Raw genomic sequence first — 16258 nt, 5'->3', positions numbered from 1 at the left:
GATAAGCCAGTATAAGCTGTGTATACAATGAAATCGACTTATCTTTGGTTCCTAACATTAATTTCTCATTTGTAGAGTTGTATATTAATCAAGACAAAGTTAATCCCTCTATAAAGAATTCAATTATATTTATGAGGTATCCATTTATGGTTTAAGAAGTGAGTAAGAGAAGAGATTTTTTTTACTTTCGGTTTCAATTTTGCTGTCCAAACATAATATAAGTTTTATAGATATAAATCGGTGGTGTCTTGTATTATATAATCTTTGTTGTTCTGTTATTTATGGATTCTTGATGCCAGCATAAAGGTAATTGCAAATTGAATCTTACAGATAAGCCCCTAATGACCTGTGGTAAATCTTTATCAGATGTGTATTGAGTGGATTATATCAAACATTTATTGACTCAGTTATAAAGACCGTTTACTATAGTTTCTGCCTGTATACATGTACTTTATGAATTTTAATTTGTACTTCCAATACTACCAGCGCAATATAATTAAGGGAAATGCCATAGATTACAGAGAAAGAATGAATTTTCTTATTTATTTCAAAATTTTAATCAAGACTAAACTTTAAAACTTCCTAATATTATATTGTTTTTATTATCCTTTTTTTATTGAAAACCAATTTAAATATACATATAACAAGAGGGCCATGATGGCCCTGAAGTCGCTCACCTGTATGACACCCCTGGGGCCAGGCCAGTTTTGACCCTAGGGCTTTTATTTGAACAAACTTTGTAGACACTTTCTAGAAGATGTTTCATGCTAAATATCTAAACTCTAGCTATTTGGGTTTTTTCAAAGAAGATTTTAAGTTTTTGCTATACACATATAAAGAAAATCAATGACCCCCAGGGCTGGGCCAATTTTGACCCCAGGTCTTTTATTTGAACAAACTTTGTAGACACTCACTAAAAGATGTTTCATGCTTAATATCTTAACTCTAGCTATTTGGGTTTTTTCAAAGAAGATTTTTTAAGTTTTTGCTATACACATATAAGGAAAATCAATGACCCCTGGGGCGGTGCCAATTTTGAACCCAGGGCTTTTATTTGAACAAACTTTGTAGACACCTATTAGAACATGTTTGATGCTAAATATCTTAGCCATAGCTCTTTGAGTTCTTTAAAAGAAGATTTTTTAAGTTTTTACTATATGCATATAGGGAAAATCAATGACCCCCCGGGGCGGGGCCAATTTTGACCCCAGGGCTTTTATTTGAACAAACTTGGTAGACACCTATTAGAACATGTTTCATGCTAAATATCTTAACTCTAACTCTTTTGGTTCTTTAAAAGAAGATTTTTTAAGTTTTTACTATATGCATATAGGGAAAATCAATGACCCCCTGGGGCGGGGCCTATTTTGACCCCAGGGCTTTTATTTGAACAAACTTGGTAGACACCTATTAGAACATGTTTGATGCTCAATATCTTAGCTATAGCTCTTTGAGTTCTTTAAAAGAAGATTTTTTAAGTTTTTACTATATGCATATAAGGAAAATCAATGACCCCCCGGGGCGGGGCCAATTTTGACCCCAGGGCTTTTATTTGAACAAACTTGGTAGACACCCATTAGAACATGTTTCATGCTAAATATCTTAGCCCTAGCTCTTTGGGTTCTTTAAAAGAAGATTTTTTAAGTTTTTACTATATGCATATAGGGAAAATCAATGACCCCCCAGGGCGGGGCCAATTTTGACCCCAGGGCTTTTATTTGAACAAACTTGGTAGACACTCACTAGAAGATGTTTCATGCCAAATATCTAAGCTCTAGCTCTTACGTTTTTTTTAAAGAAGATATTTAAAGTTTTTTCTTTCCGTTGCCATGGCAACCAGAGTTCTGCATGGAATTAAATTCTTTGAACAATTTTTAAAGGTGACCACCAAAGGAACATTCCTGTGAAGTTTGGATGAAATTGGCTCAGTGGTTTATGAGGAGATGTCATTTAAAGTAAAAGTTTACGGACGGACGCCGGACGGACGCCGGACGAAAAGCGATCACAAAAGCTCACCCTGTCACTTTGTGACAGGTGAGCTAAAAACCAACACATCATCACCAGTTTCAAAAAGTTTTATTAGATCTCAACATCTAACATGCATCCATTAAACAATGACACAAATGCAAACGTGTGCATGTTCCTTTGTAATTTCAATACAAACTCAGCTGAGTTGCGGGGTCGTTACATCTTTTTGGTCTCCTCCAGTTCAAGCCTCATGAAGCATATTTAATTATCATTTCCTTCCTGTGTTTCTGTAGACCCATAAGATGTAGATGGTTGGCCAGTGGTACTTGTTGCATTATCTTCTTCATCTTCATTATAGACAATGCTGAAAGATATATATTTTACCAAAACATATTATTTATTCAATATCAGTGACAATTTAAATGATTTTTTTCTATATTTAAAGCAAATACATTTATTAAACATAAATAAGCATTATTATATGTATTTAAATGAAATGATGAATATGTGTGTTAAATCAGTGACTTTATCATTAAGATTTCCTATCAATGAGCATTTTCTTTGGTGAAAGAATTTTTCTTCTAAGTGGCCTTCTTAATTGGAGTCGTTTGTTCAACCCAATTAATCACTGGTGGAATAGAACCATTTTTAAGTGGAGTCCAGTTGTAATCTTCAGTGTAAAATGTTTGGAACACACCACAGTAGATGCAGTGACCCTAAAATATACAATATATTTTTATAATAAGGAATGATATGGTAACTTTTATAGTCAGCTTCAATCCTCTATTTGTGTCATATATTTGAACTGATAATAATTTACAATTTGCAAGTTTCAATTGTTACAACTGTTGGATTAAAAGCAAGCAGTTCTCCCATTATTTTATTCTAAATTTACAAAATCAGTATTTTTACAAAAATATTATTCTATTCATATAGTGGTCAAAGTTTACAAAATATTATTTTAGGTGCTTACCTTTTACAATGACCCTTTATCCCTTCTTATCTTAGAAAGTTAGTCATCCATAAAGTGTTGTGTGTTTTTTTTAAATCTTTATCCTTTGGAATATGGTAAATTATATTTACCACAAGAATAGCACATTGGGACACATAAATGATAATAAGAACTTTTCTTTATTAACACCCAACATCGTGGCTATATAGTGAGATAAGAGTGGTCAGTGTGTTTACATTCGTGCCATTTAAACCTCGTTCTGGTTCTGGAATTCCAGGTATGCATATAATTTGAGAAAGGTCTATGTTCACAGATACGATGCGCTATCAGCATGTGGTAAGGTTAATGATATGCATGGGCTATTTTTAGATTACCTCACCAAGTTCAGTAGATCTAAATATAACTCGATCATGCACTAATATTCTGTGTGATTTGGACCACCCTTTGAAGACGGAATACTACTACAGTCAACATCCTCTATTGTATAAAACTAATACAGACAAAAAACAATTATAAAAGAAATCTTGAAAAAGAATTGAAACGGAACAATTTCGTTTATAATTTATTACGGTTTAAACCAATAAATCAAGTAAAAATAGAAATCCTATTTATATAAACAAACTGGGATTACCGAAGTAACTAAAATAGCTTAGATTTCCGTAATATTACTTCGTCTGATTCCGCAGTATGACGGAATCGCCCGAATTGTCACGATTGCAATCGGAACTACATCGGCTATTATTATTATTAATCCGAAGAGTGACGGAAAAGGCCGAAAAGTTGCGATTGGCACGATTGCAGCTGGTTTCCCGTTCAATCATGCACTTACAAATGTAAGCAGAAAACCACCTAACCGGAACAAGTTTTCCAAAACAGATGCAGCCACAGCTGCAAGCCAAAAAGGATTGGAGCACCACACTAAATACCGTATTCCGGTATATATCGGACAAGGCGCTTGAATGATAAAATGCTAAAATCTTGCCTTTTTACCCAACGGAATGACCTTAAACAGGTCTAATTCATCTTTTCACACCTTACCAACTCTATTACAAGTGGAGAAACTGACAGCGAACAGCATGGATCCTGATCAGACTGCGCGGATGCGCAGGCTGGTCTGAATCCATGCTGGTCGCAAACGCACTATGTTGGTTTTGTTGTGACACGGCTCATATATTATGTTATCATTTGTGATGATCATTATAAACATTGGTTCAAAGATTCACACAATATGGTGCATATCCCATTCATATTTGGTGTTACAAAAGCATATGTAAACAAGAATTTGTAACAGAGTTACCAACGTCCCCCGCCTTATGAAGCATAAAATTGTACTATTTCAAAAGATTGAGGTATGGATTTCAGGACTTTCAGTCCAAAATTATGATCAATGCTAGATCTGCAAATGCAACAATAAATTTATTAAAGAAATACTAGTAAAATGAAACACGGAATTTAAAATTCTATCATGTTAACCTTTGGCCTCTAGGTGTGACCTTGACCTTGGAGGTAGGGGTGCAGGTGTTGTGCATGACATATCGTCTTATAATTATAACTATTAATGCCAAGTATTTTCAAAATCCCTTGAACTATGAAGAAGTTATAGATCGGACACAAAATATACCCTATAACAGGTTATGTTAATCTTTGACCTCCAAGTTTTCCCTTGGAGGTAGGGACCCATGTTTTGCGCCTGGCATATCATCTCATTATTGTAATTATTTGTTCAAAGTATTTTAAGCTTAAATCCTTGATGTATGAAAAGGTTATGGACTGGACACAAAATATACCCTATAACAGACTATGTAAATATTTGACCTCTAAGTGTGACCTTGACATTGGAGGTAGGGACATAGGTGTTGTGCATGACATATCATCTTATCATTGTGACTATTTGCGCCAAGTATTTTAAAAATCCCTTGATCTATGAAGAAGTTATGGACGAGATACAAAATATACCATATAACAGATTCTGTTAACCTTTGACCTCTAAGTGTGACATTGACCTTACAGGTAGGGGTGTAGGTGTTGTGCATGACATATCGTTTTATTATTGTGACTATTTGTGCCAAGTTATTTCAAAATCTCTTGAACTATGAAGATCGGACACAAAATATACCCTTTAACAGACTATGTTTATTTTTTACCTTTAAGTGTCACCTTGACCTTTGAGGTAAGGAGGCAGGTGTTGCACATGACACATCGTCTTACTATAGTGACTATTTTCAAAATCCTTTGATCTATGAAAAAGTTATGGACCGGACACAGAATGTACCCTATAACAGACTATGTTTATCTTTGACCTCCAAGTGTGACCTTGACCTTGGAGGTAGGTGACCGGTCGATGCGCATGACACATCGTCTCATTATTGTAAACAATTGGGGCAAGTATTTACAAAATCCCTTCAAAGATAAGAAAGTTATGGACCTCACAACATATACCCTCAAATAGACAATGTTGACCTTGAATGACACGACATATACCCTCAAATAGACAATGTTGACATTGAATGAGCAAGTGCGACCTTGACCCTGGAGGTAGGGGTCTGGTTGTGCGATAACACATTGTCTTATTATAACAGTCTTATTATAACAAACATTTGTGCCAAGTTATTTCAAATTCCTTTGATAAATGACAAAGTTATGGACCGGACGCAAAGTGTGACGTACGGACGCACTCACAGGACAGTAATTATGTGGCTACTCTATTGTTCTCTCTTTTGTTCTTTTTAGCCACACAAAAGAAAATAGCCACAAAAAAGCATTACGGAATTAATAACATCAAAGAGAAAGAACAGTTACCTAGGAGAGTAATAATGTGGCTACTCTATTGTTCTCTTTAGCCACACAAAAGAAAATAGCCACATAAAAGCATTATGGACTAAATGACATCAAAGAGAAAGAACAGTTACCTATTGTCCCTCTAGCCACATAATAACTGTCCTGTGAGTGCGGACAGACGGAGCCTATTTCTATATCCCCCTTTTTTTCTTCGAAAAGGCGGGGGACAAATAACCAATCAAATGAATTAAATTAATCATGCCAATACCTGCAGAATTTACTAACAGAATTATAGATATATCTTATGTATAAACACAAATTTGACAAAAGTTTTATTTATTAGAGTTGCATATTTTGCTTTCCAACATTTAAAATTTTTAATATTGCAATACTTAAAAAAAAACAATTGTGAATGAATTAAACTTTATTTAGAAAAAAATATCATCAAATGTTTAAATAAATTCAATGGTCTACGTCTTCTTGATGTTTTGAAAGGAAAGGAGAAAATATAACAAAGTAATTTACATCTATTTCTGATACAAGCATAAATCTCGAGAAAATAACATTTACTGCAATCCGCTTTTATTTATTAGTTTTATATACCAAATAGCTGAATATTTTAAACAAAAACCATGAAAATGAGAAATGCCTAGGGTGAAATGAAAACATCAATGAAATGAAAATTGCAGACTCGGTTTAAATGAGTTTGTTCATTAGGGATAATGAAAAGGTACAACATCCCCCAGGCACCCTAGCACGAGCTAAAGCGGTACTCAATCTTAAACACTTCATGTGTAGAATCAATGATCCCGAAGGACTAGAAAAAACACTTAAGAAAAGTACGGGCCAACTATTTACAGCTGTCACGTGCTATGCATGATAAATACATTTATACTTTCAGGAAAATAAATTCATACTTTCAGGACGACGATATTTTTTGAATTACTTCATTAGTACAATTAAATATAGACAAGTAACATATTTTTTTCTTCTTTACGAATCTTATTATTGATCAAACAAGCACGATCTGCAGTTATTCTAATAACTATTATAATACATTTATTGAAAGGGTCATTTGCAGACTTACGTGTTGTCTATAGCTCAAGTTATTTTATACATTTATTAGGCAACTTTTATATAATTCTGATAACTCGGAAAACTGATATGACAAGCGGCGTCGGTTTCTTGTCGAGACTTATTGATCATATACGGTTTTTGCTTTTTGTTTGATTTCAAAGTCTCAGGTACCCCTTCATCACCAATGGACATATGATAATCACCGCCTTCCATAACCAAGCTGGGTAGCGTTCTCAAATGAGAGTATTTAAAATCTCTTTTCGAGCGTCGAACCAGTGACAGGCAAGTGGTTTAAAGTCAGCGTTCATAACCATTCAATTAAGGAAGGTACCGCCAGCATTAATATTATAAGTCTGTACACAATCTACATCAAATAAATGAAATGTTATTTGCAACGTCCAAATAGTTCATGGTGGTGGTGGTGTTGGTAGTTTTCACTCCGGATCACGACAGTATGCCATATTGAATTCACCAGAGCACAGTTCATGTTCCGTGGCAGGCTGTCAAGCAGTTTACCAGTACTAGTTGCCTTCACTTTGGCAAGAAACTGAAACTTCTGTACATGCCAGAGCAGAGGTACACTGCGAATGATCGTAGAAAGGATTTCATGATCAATCACAACGAAAGGTCGCCCGATTCACAGTCCAACGTTCTTCCTATTCAGCTAACCCGACGGCTAAAAAGTTCCTGTAACTGAGTATTCTGTTATAGTATTGTAAATGTGTGTATGATAACAAAATCTACTATAATTTAAAATATGAAAACAATACGGGTTTAGTTGTATTATTCTATTTGAACCAAAAATTAGATGCTGGCTACGTTTTTTAAAGGCACAAAGGGAGATAAATCTGCAGTACGTACATAGTATAGTAAACTGCTGTAACATTGGCTGCAGAGTTGTCCCCCTTTAGTAGTTTCTTTTTAACTTCTTTTCTTTTTGAGTGGGGTTTTTATTGTGTTAATTGATTCCTTTTGATTATTTCTCAATATTTTACTTCTAAATATATTTTCAAGATTTTACAAAAATAAGCATGAATCTGAAGGATGCCGCGTTAAATCTGCAATTCTCACTTTCTCACGGTTGCAACAAACGTAGCTTTTTTCCAGTTAAGGCCATCATATAAAAAAAATACATGTTTTAATGTTCTTAATTATACTGCTTTGTGAAATCAGTGCAATATGCACCATATATACCGTGAAACCATTACTCTGGGCATTGTAGTTCCAGGTAAGAAAACTGTTTTCTTAAATAAGTCTTTATAAAGTAAATTACTATCAGGGCAGGGTCAATTATGACCACAGGGAGATGATATATTTTACATTTTAGAGGACCATGCTCTGGGCATTGTGGTTTTTGAAATTAAGAATTTATACACAAAAGTCTTTTTTTAGCGCCTGTGACATACTTATGCATAAGACTGGAACCATTTATCTACCGTAACTTTTGAAGAAAGACATTTAAGGATCATTCCTGTGAATTAGTTAACATCCATCAAGTGATATAGGAGATGTTGTTTACTAGTACAGAAAATGTGGAAAAGTCAGGAAAAGGACAGATGAACGGTGGTGTAGTGCTAATTTTCAACCTAAAGAATGACCTCAATAATCAAGGTCACTTAAACTTATTAAGTTATTAACTCACCTGGCTTGATTAACTGTAAAATAACATAGTTCCGCATAATTTCCGCATAAGAAAATTACAAATGTAATTTAAATAGAACAATTTGTGTTTTTTACAGTATATTTTATTTTTCAATTTTAGACATATTTCACATTTGTGCAACAAACTCCATCTGCGGTCTATCTGGTATATCAACAATCAAAATATCTGTCAATGATTTATAAAGTCTTTTGATTGTCGTCTGCTGCAATCTGTTTATTTTGTTCATGCTCATATCAAGAATATGAAGTTTACGAGTACGATGGCGGGTCTCTAAAGAGGTTTCGGCAGCCGTAACAATATCGTCTCCTTGAATACTGCAGAACCTGCAATAGGAAATATTTATCAATGTAATTATATCTTAAAGCCTTCGGTATTGAATTGAATTGAGGCTGAAATTATTAAGGGTGCTAATTTGATATTACCAGTTGTCCTTGATTACTGCATGGTAAAATCTACCAATGTTCCCATGAATTACATGTACATCTTACTGATAATTGAGCTTGTAAGTGTTTGGGTTTGTTTACCCTCCCCCATCGGAAAAAGGCCATATGGGCGAGCATGTAATTGAGCTAAGGTATTCATGAAGTTATATAACAATGAAAATGACGAAACGAAAATCAATAACTAAAAAAGTACTTTTCATTAAATCAAAACAAGTGACTGAATTTGTTAATAAAACAGGTTTTCCACCATTAATAATTACAGGTTTTCCGCCATTAATAATTAATTAAAACTGAGAAATGTCAAAGGACTTCTATACAGTAGATAATTCCACTTTTACTCACCAGTTGAAATAATAAGAAAGTGCAATATACAAAGTGCAATATATAATATTCAATCACAAAAGTCGCAGTTGTGTGGGAGGCCATTTGATGATAACAGTTATTTAACAATTATGCAGAAATCCCATGAGGATTGTGGATATATATAATGTTCAACATATGAAAACAGGCACAGAGGTCCAAATATTTTAGATGCCATTAACCTTCTTTAATGGACTCTGCACCCAGGTTCCATTTATAGAACTGTTCATTTTAAGTTTTTGGGATATCAAGACAAAAATTTAAAGTCACTAAGTGGGCCAGAAATAAGTAATATGTAAAGTCAACATGAGAGCAAGGCATAACAAGTAAATAATATGTAGTCAATAAGAGAGCAAGGTAGGACAAGTCAAAACAATATGTAAAGTCAACACAAGAGAAAGAAAAGACGAGTCAAAAGATGTAAAGTAAACATGATATAAAGGCAGGACAAGTCAATTATATGTAAAGTCAACATGAGAGCAAGGCAAAAGAAGTCAAAAGATGTAAAGTCAATACAAGAGCAAGGCAGAACAAGTAAATAATATGTCAAGTCAACACAAGAGAAAGGCAGGACAAGTCAACAATATGTAGTCATTACAAGAGCAAAGCAGGACAAGTCAACAATATGTAAAGTTAATACGAGAGCAAGGTAGGACAAGTCAACAATATGTAATGTCAACATGAGAGCTAGACAGGACAAGTAAAAGATATGTAAAGTCAACACAAGAGCAAAGCAGGACAAGTTAACAATATGTAAAGTCAACACAAGAGCAAGGTAGGACAAGTCAACATTATGTAAAGTCAACATGAGAGCTAGGCAGGACACGTCAACAATATGTAAAGTTAACAGGAGAGGATAGTGGGTTAAAGTTACCAAATAATTGATTTTTCATTAGTATTGACCAGACATGGGGCGATTACTTGACAATTGTAATCGATTAAATTATGATTATTTGTCAAAATGCTTGATTAAATTAAATTACTGATTACTCCATTTTGACATTGTTATTGATTAAATTACTGATTACTGACAGTAGTAATAAGATTACATTTATGATTACTGATTACATGTACATAAGGTAAGAAATGAAATGGTTCAACACTATCGTTTTATTGAACATTTCAATACAAAAAATGTACAAAAAAAAAACAACTTAGTTTTACAGTAATTAACTCAGTCTACATATGTACATGTGTTGCCTCCTATTTACTAAGCTATATTCTCATATTACATTTAATGTTCATTAGTTTTTCAAATGTATTTGGTTTCAGGAGGCACCTCGTAGGAGTAAAGATTTTTCCAGCAATGCTGAATACTTTTTGCTTCTACATGGACTTAACAATACCAAAATGTAACAGAAAATATAAACATATCTCACTTTTGTCAGGCCACTTTTGTCAGTAATTGCAGCTTATACTTGCTCTTTACTGAACCTGTTAATTCTTCTCAATAAGTGATACTATTAATATACCTATCCAGGCCGGTGTATGGACATAATCCCGTTCGGACAAAATCCCCTTCATGTATTTTTGTATTTCCGGACATAATCCCCTTCATGGATGGACATAATCCCCTTCATGTGTGAAGGAAAAAACTGGTTATTAGATTGAGGTATGTCGGCGGGCGGGCGTAAACAATTTCTTCTGTGCGCAACTCCTTCTACATTTCTCAACAGATTTTGACCAAACTTTCACAGAAGCTTTCTTATCAAGTGCCCTGGCGCATATTGTCGGGGTTTTGTGATTGGATAATATTTGACCTAATTATGGCCCTTTGTTTTTTTTCCTTATATAGAATATATAGTGAACAATTTCTTTCATGCGCAACTCCTACATTTCTCAACGGATTTTGACCAAACTTTCACAGAAGCTTTGTCATCAAGTGCCCTGGGGCATACTGTCAGGGTTTTGTGAATGGATAATATTTGACCTAATTATGGCCCTTTGTTTTTTTTTTTCTTATATAGAATATATAGTGAACAATTTCTTCTGTGCGCAACTCCTCCTACATTTCTCAACAGATTTTGACCAAACTTTCACAGAAGCTTTGTCATCAAGTGCCCTGGGGCATATTGTCGGGGTTTTGCGATTAGATTATATTTGACCTAATTATGGCCCTTTGTTTTTTTTTCTTATATAGAATATAGTGAACAATTTCTTCTGTGCTGAACTCCTCCTACAATTTTCTCAACGGATTTTGACCAAACTTTCACAGAAGCTTTGTCATCAAGTGCCCTGGGGCATATTGTCGGGGTTTTGTGATTGGATAATATTTGACCTAATTATGGCCCTTTTTTTTTCCTTATATAGAATATATAGTGAACAATTTCTTTCGTGCGCAACTCCTACATTTCTCAACAGATTTTGACCAAACTTTCTCAGAAGCTTAGTCATCAAGTGCCCTGGCACATATTGTCTGGGTTTTGTGATTGGATAATATTTGACCTAATTATGGTCCTTTGTTTTTTTTCCTTATACAGAATTATCAATATATAGTGAACAATTTCTTCTGTGCTGAACTCGTCCTACATTTCTCAACAGATTTTGACCAAACTTTCACAGACGCTTTGTCATCAAGTGCACTGGCGCACATTTTCGGAGTTTTGTGATTGGATAATTTTTGACCTAATTATGGCCTTTGTTTTTTTTCCTTATACAGAATGTATAGTGGACACTTCTTCTGTGGCAATTCCTCCTACATTATTCATGTTTTACATTGCACATAGTTACATTGTTTGTTGCCTGTATTTGTATTTCAAATACAACATATTTATCTACAATGGTGATAATTGAAAACCTGGTTTCATGGCATTGCCATGTTTCTTGTAAACCTTTATATGTACGTTTGTTCAGCAATTTTTTTTAGCTTAACATGTATTTTAATCAAACATGCATTCATTGTGATTACTGATTAATTGGTCATGTAATTGATTAAATTATGATTAAATTACAGGAAAAAAATTATGATTACTGATTACTCAAAAAATTGTAATCGATTAAATTAAATTAAATTACTATACTATTGACGCATTTGAAAATCAATATACAAGTAAGTAGTAAATATGTATGAATTGGTAAAAAGATATACTTGACAGTAATAAACTAGAGGTTGTGTCTAATTTTGACAAGAAAAGTGTAAGAACAAACATTTCGTGCTCATAATCGTTACAAGTTATATTATTTTCTCCATACAGAGTAGTTTGGAATTACTGCTCATACAATAGCAAACAATAACATGACATCTTGGGGCATAAATATTTCTAACTGATGTACACTTAGAAATGGCAGCTTTCTTGGAAACAAGAATTCCATCATGATTACTCTACTTTTAAACAAAACAAGGATTTCTCATCACAGGACAAATATACCTTACCTAAGGTCAAGATTGTTCACACAAGAATTCTCTGATGTCAATATCACCGTCAGCAAATCTTTGCCCACTTCAACTGTAAGATAAAAATTGATGCAGAGCTAAGGGCACTTCTTTTCACTGGAAAAATTTCCAAAAAAGATGCCTAAATGACTTTTTAGAAACATTTATTACAAAATATCTTATTATTAGAAAAGTTTCTTTGCTGGTCAACATAAATATATTTTCATAAAGATTTTCAAACATCACAGCTATGTATCAACTTTATCTATGAGTTATGGTCATAAAATGAAAAGATGCCTTTATCTTATACCTGTATATCAAACACTTGTATTTGCCTCTCATGTAGTTTACAAGAACATATCACTCTCGAGGCGTGGTAACTTGGCACTACCGCGTCTCATGAGATCCTAATCTATTTGTCCAGTCAAGTCAAATAGAAGTCCCAGATCATGGTTCTCCCATAATAACCCTATTGTATTGCAACTGGTATAAGATTTCTCAGCTATGATACAGATAAAAGAAAACTAATGACTTACCTAGATCTATTTCCTGTATAGACAATGTCTTTAGGTGCTTGCAGTTGTTTACAATTCTAACAAAGTCTTGTATATTTGCTGAAAACAATGTTGAAGTTTTTAAGTGGCCTGCGTTAATTCAAGAGCATATTACCAGAAACAGGTCTTTTGATGGAAGTATTAATTACACTTGGAGTTTGTTCTAACATGCTTTGCTTTCTGATGACTGAGAATATGCTTTAATTGTAATTATTCTAATTGCTGGTGCTTTATTTGAAAATTAATATCACAAATTAGTTTCGTTTTGGATCTTCCAAGGCCCAAAATCTCTTGATATTCCATGGAATATATCAAATATAGGCTGGTTTAGTTATCACACTTTTTTTACCTCTTTTGTAAGTCTCTTGTTAACGTTGACCACTCCAAATTTCTTATTGAATTGAGGCTAATACATGAGTTGAAGTATTGGTGTCAGGAATTTTTTATGAAAGACCTTTCAAATTCGACCTACTAAAGTTCTACTGTATCTTAAACAGCTACAATCACTACTACGTCGCTCTTTTTTGAGCTTTTTTATCTTTTAATTTTATCTTTTCTAGCATTTTACAGAGACAAAAGACATTAAATTATATTTTACTTAACCGCTTTGGGTGTGCTGAACTTGTAACATACATGTATGTCACATATAACTTTATACTGACAGCCTTCAGGTTATCATAATCTATGAACAACAAGCATTTGATAGTATTGCGGGCAATACAGTAGTCCCCTACCGGTCCCTCAAAAAGTTCTTTAATTGTCATACACTCCTGTGTATTGCCATTTATAATAAATTTGAGGATGAAGTCTGTATTTGAAAATATCAACCACAAAACATAATAAAATAAGTTTGTCTATATCACAGTAATGTGTTAAGTTTCCATGCTTAGTAAGGAAATTATGTTTATACAACCTTGTCATATTATTACGATGTGGGATTTTTAAAGTAAATCCTATAAGGAATGAAGAAGTTGGAGTTGAAAATACCAGTTTCTCGAAAAAAATCTAAGTTCAAGGGGGACATAATTCTGGAAATAGTCTTGCTAGAGTATTTAACCTTCTCAAAAATGTCGAGTGATAATAAGAAACATATATATGAAGTTTGAAGTAGATACATTAGGAAATAAAAGAAGTTATTTAAAAAAAGACAACATTTTTTCCCCTAAAAAATCTAAGTTCAAGGGAGGTAATACTGATATTTTTTGTGCTTAGAGTTATAAAACCTTGTCACATATGATGTGGTTGATGACCAGAAACTTATATTTAAAGTTTGAAGTAAACACCTTAAGAAATAAAGAACATATATAGTGAAAAAGCTGAAAAATTTAAATCAGTAATCTTGAAATTCAGGCTATTTGTTGCCATAGCAACAAGAATTTTCAACATAGGAAGAAAAGAAAAATATGTGCATAATCTCCAGACTGCCATCTACCCATATTTCAAGTTTCATAAAAATATTTTCAGTACTTTTTGAGTTATCACTGGATCCAGTTTATGTGTTAAATTTGCCATATTTTCAGACTATTTGTTGCCATAGCAACCAGAATTTTCAACATAGGAAGAAAAAAAAAAGACGTGCATAATCTCCATACTGCCATCTATCCATATATCAAGTTTCATAAAAATATTTTCAGTACTTTTTGCGTTATCGCGGGATCCAGTTTTGTGGACGGACGGACTGACGGACTGACAGACAGACAGACGGACAGACAGACGGACAGACAGACAGACGGACAGACGGACGGAGGGTAAACCTAAAGTCCCCTCCGGTTAAACCGGTAGGGGACTAAAAATCATATACTTACATACATTGATAGGCTATACATATTTTTTAAAAGCTGTGGGAAAAAAATATATTTTAGATATACAATTTAGGCATAACTTATGTTTAAAATTTTAAATAGCCAAATACAGTTTCAATGATTCTCCAGGCTTTACGGATGGTAGACCTTCAAAACATTTCAGGCACAGGATCATTGTTTCAGGCACATAAAGGCACAATGTAAAGAACCATAAACCTTCTGTAAAGTAGCTATAATGAGTGAATTCAAAATCCTTGGTGAGATTTGTGCCAAAAACCAATCTAACCCAATGATTATTATTAACTTATAAAATATGAATACTGAATATCTTAACTAAACAAAGTTTATAAATTTACCAATATTTCCTGGGCCTTCTATTTTTAGATAAGCAAGTTTTGGTGCATCTACCAGTACCTTACAAACATCCCAACGCCACCAGCTACATACAGTAGGTGTTGTTATTGACTGTATATTGCTGAAACGTTGACAACAACTTTTATATCCTACAGATATAACAACATAGAATGCAGAAAATTTATATTATATGTAGAGGGACAAAATACATGTAGGATTCTACATGTATGTGCTTATTTGTGAGGTTTGGTTTCAAGTTAATGTTTTATAACACTTGAATTGTCTGTCAAATTATGGTAAGCAGGTACCTATAAAGGACTCCTGACTTAGGTATTTTACTGACTTATTTCCTGCTGTTTTCTGTATTTAATTTCTCTACTTTTACTTGGATCAAGCATAACTTTACCAGTATTTAAGTCATATACCCGCAGGAGGTTCCACTGCCAGCGTTCGTTGATTCTTAAAAAAGTATTAACAAATTTAAATGCATGTAAATGCTCATACATCTCCTGTCTGTACCAGTGGTGATGGATTAATGTTCTGTAACTTATCATTTTAAACCAAATCATAAAGAATATATTAAAGTTATATCATACCAGAGATAATAAAATACAAATCCCAGATATAACAAAATATTTTACCTATTGAGCAAACAGGACATGGTCAGGATTTAGATTTAATACTTCCCAAATTTCCCTTACCAAGCTTTAAGAGCAAGAACCATTTACTCATTATTATTATAACTTGAACTGTTCACTATTCATTTACATACCTCTTAGCAAAAATATCTGTAAATTGCACCATTAAATTCAGATTTTCCTGAGATACGTTTATACATGTATTGTTGAAATTTACACAAGATAGGCTTCTATTGCACTGTAAAAACTGTACAAACATGTGAGCCATTACTTCTTCCTCTATCTGTGTGTTCAGA

At 33.5% G+C, this 16258-nt stretch overlaps 1 protein-coding gene across 1 annotated transcript; it reads right to left on the bottom strand.

The window, feature by feature from the left end:
* Positions 1–8511: 8511 nt before the first annotated feature.
* Positions 8512–16234, bottom strand: LOC132756563 (uncharacterized). The gene is made up of 5 exons (XM_060747663.1): positions 16097–16234; positions 15327–15445; positions 13151–13228; positions 12615–12687; positions 8512–8761 (listed from the first exon to the last, which is right to left on the bottom strand). The coding sequence occupies exons 1-5, from the start codon at positions 16228–16230 to the stop codon at positions 8545–8547; spliced, it is 621 nt and encodes a 206-aa protein (XP_060603646.1). The 5' UTR covers positions 16231–16234; the 3' UTR covers positions 8512–8544.
* Between the last annotated feature and the right edge of the window lie 24 nt (positions 16235–16258).

Source organism: Ruditapes philippinarum, unplaced genomic scaffold (genome assembly GCF_026571515.1).
Source record: "Ruditapes philippinarum isolate M1 unplaced genomic scaffold, ASM2657151v2 ctg8689_1_1_1_1, whole genome shotgun sequence".
NCBI classification, from domain to species: Eukaryota; Metazoa; Mollusca; class Bivalvia; order Venerida; family Veneridae; genus Ruditapes; species Ruditapes philippinarum.
This window is presented reverse-complemented; position numbering and strand designations above follow the sequence as displayed.

What these genes read in the sequence shown, in the direction of transcription:
- LOC132756563 (XM_060747663.1), bottom strand. Translation starts at nt 16,230, where the DNA reads ATGGCTCACATGTTTGTACAGTTTTTACAGTGCAATAGAAGCCTATCT. An exon ending in AGAAGGCCCAGGAAATATTG is followed by an intron (nt 13,229 to 15,326) that starts GTAAATTTATAA and finishes CATTGTTTTCAG; the next exon opens with CAAATATACAAGACTTTGTT. An exon ending in TATACAGGAAATAGATCTAG is followed by an intron (nt 12,688 to 13,150) that starts GTAAGTCATTAG and finishes TTTATCTTACAG; the next exon opens with TTGAAGTGGGCAAAGATTTG.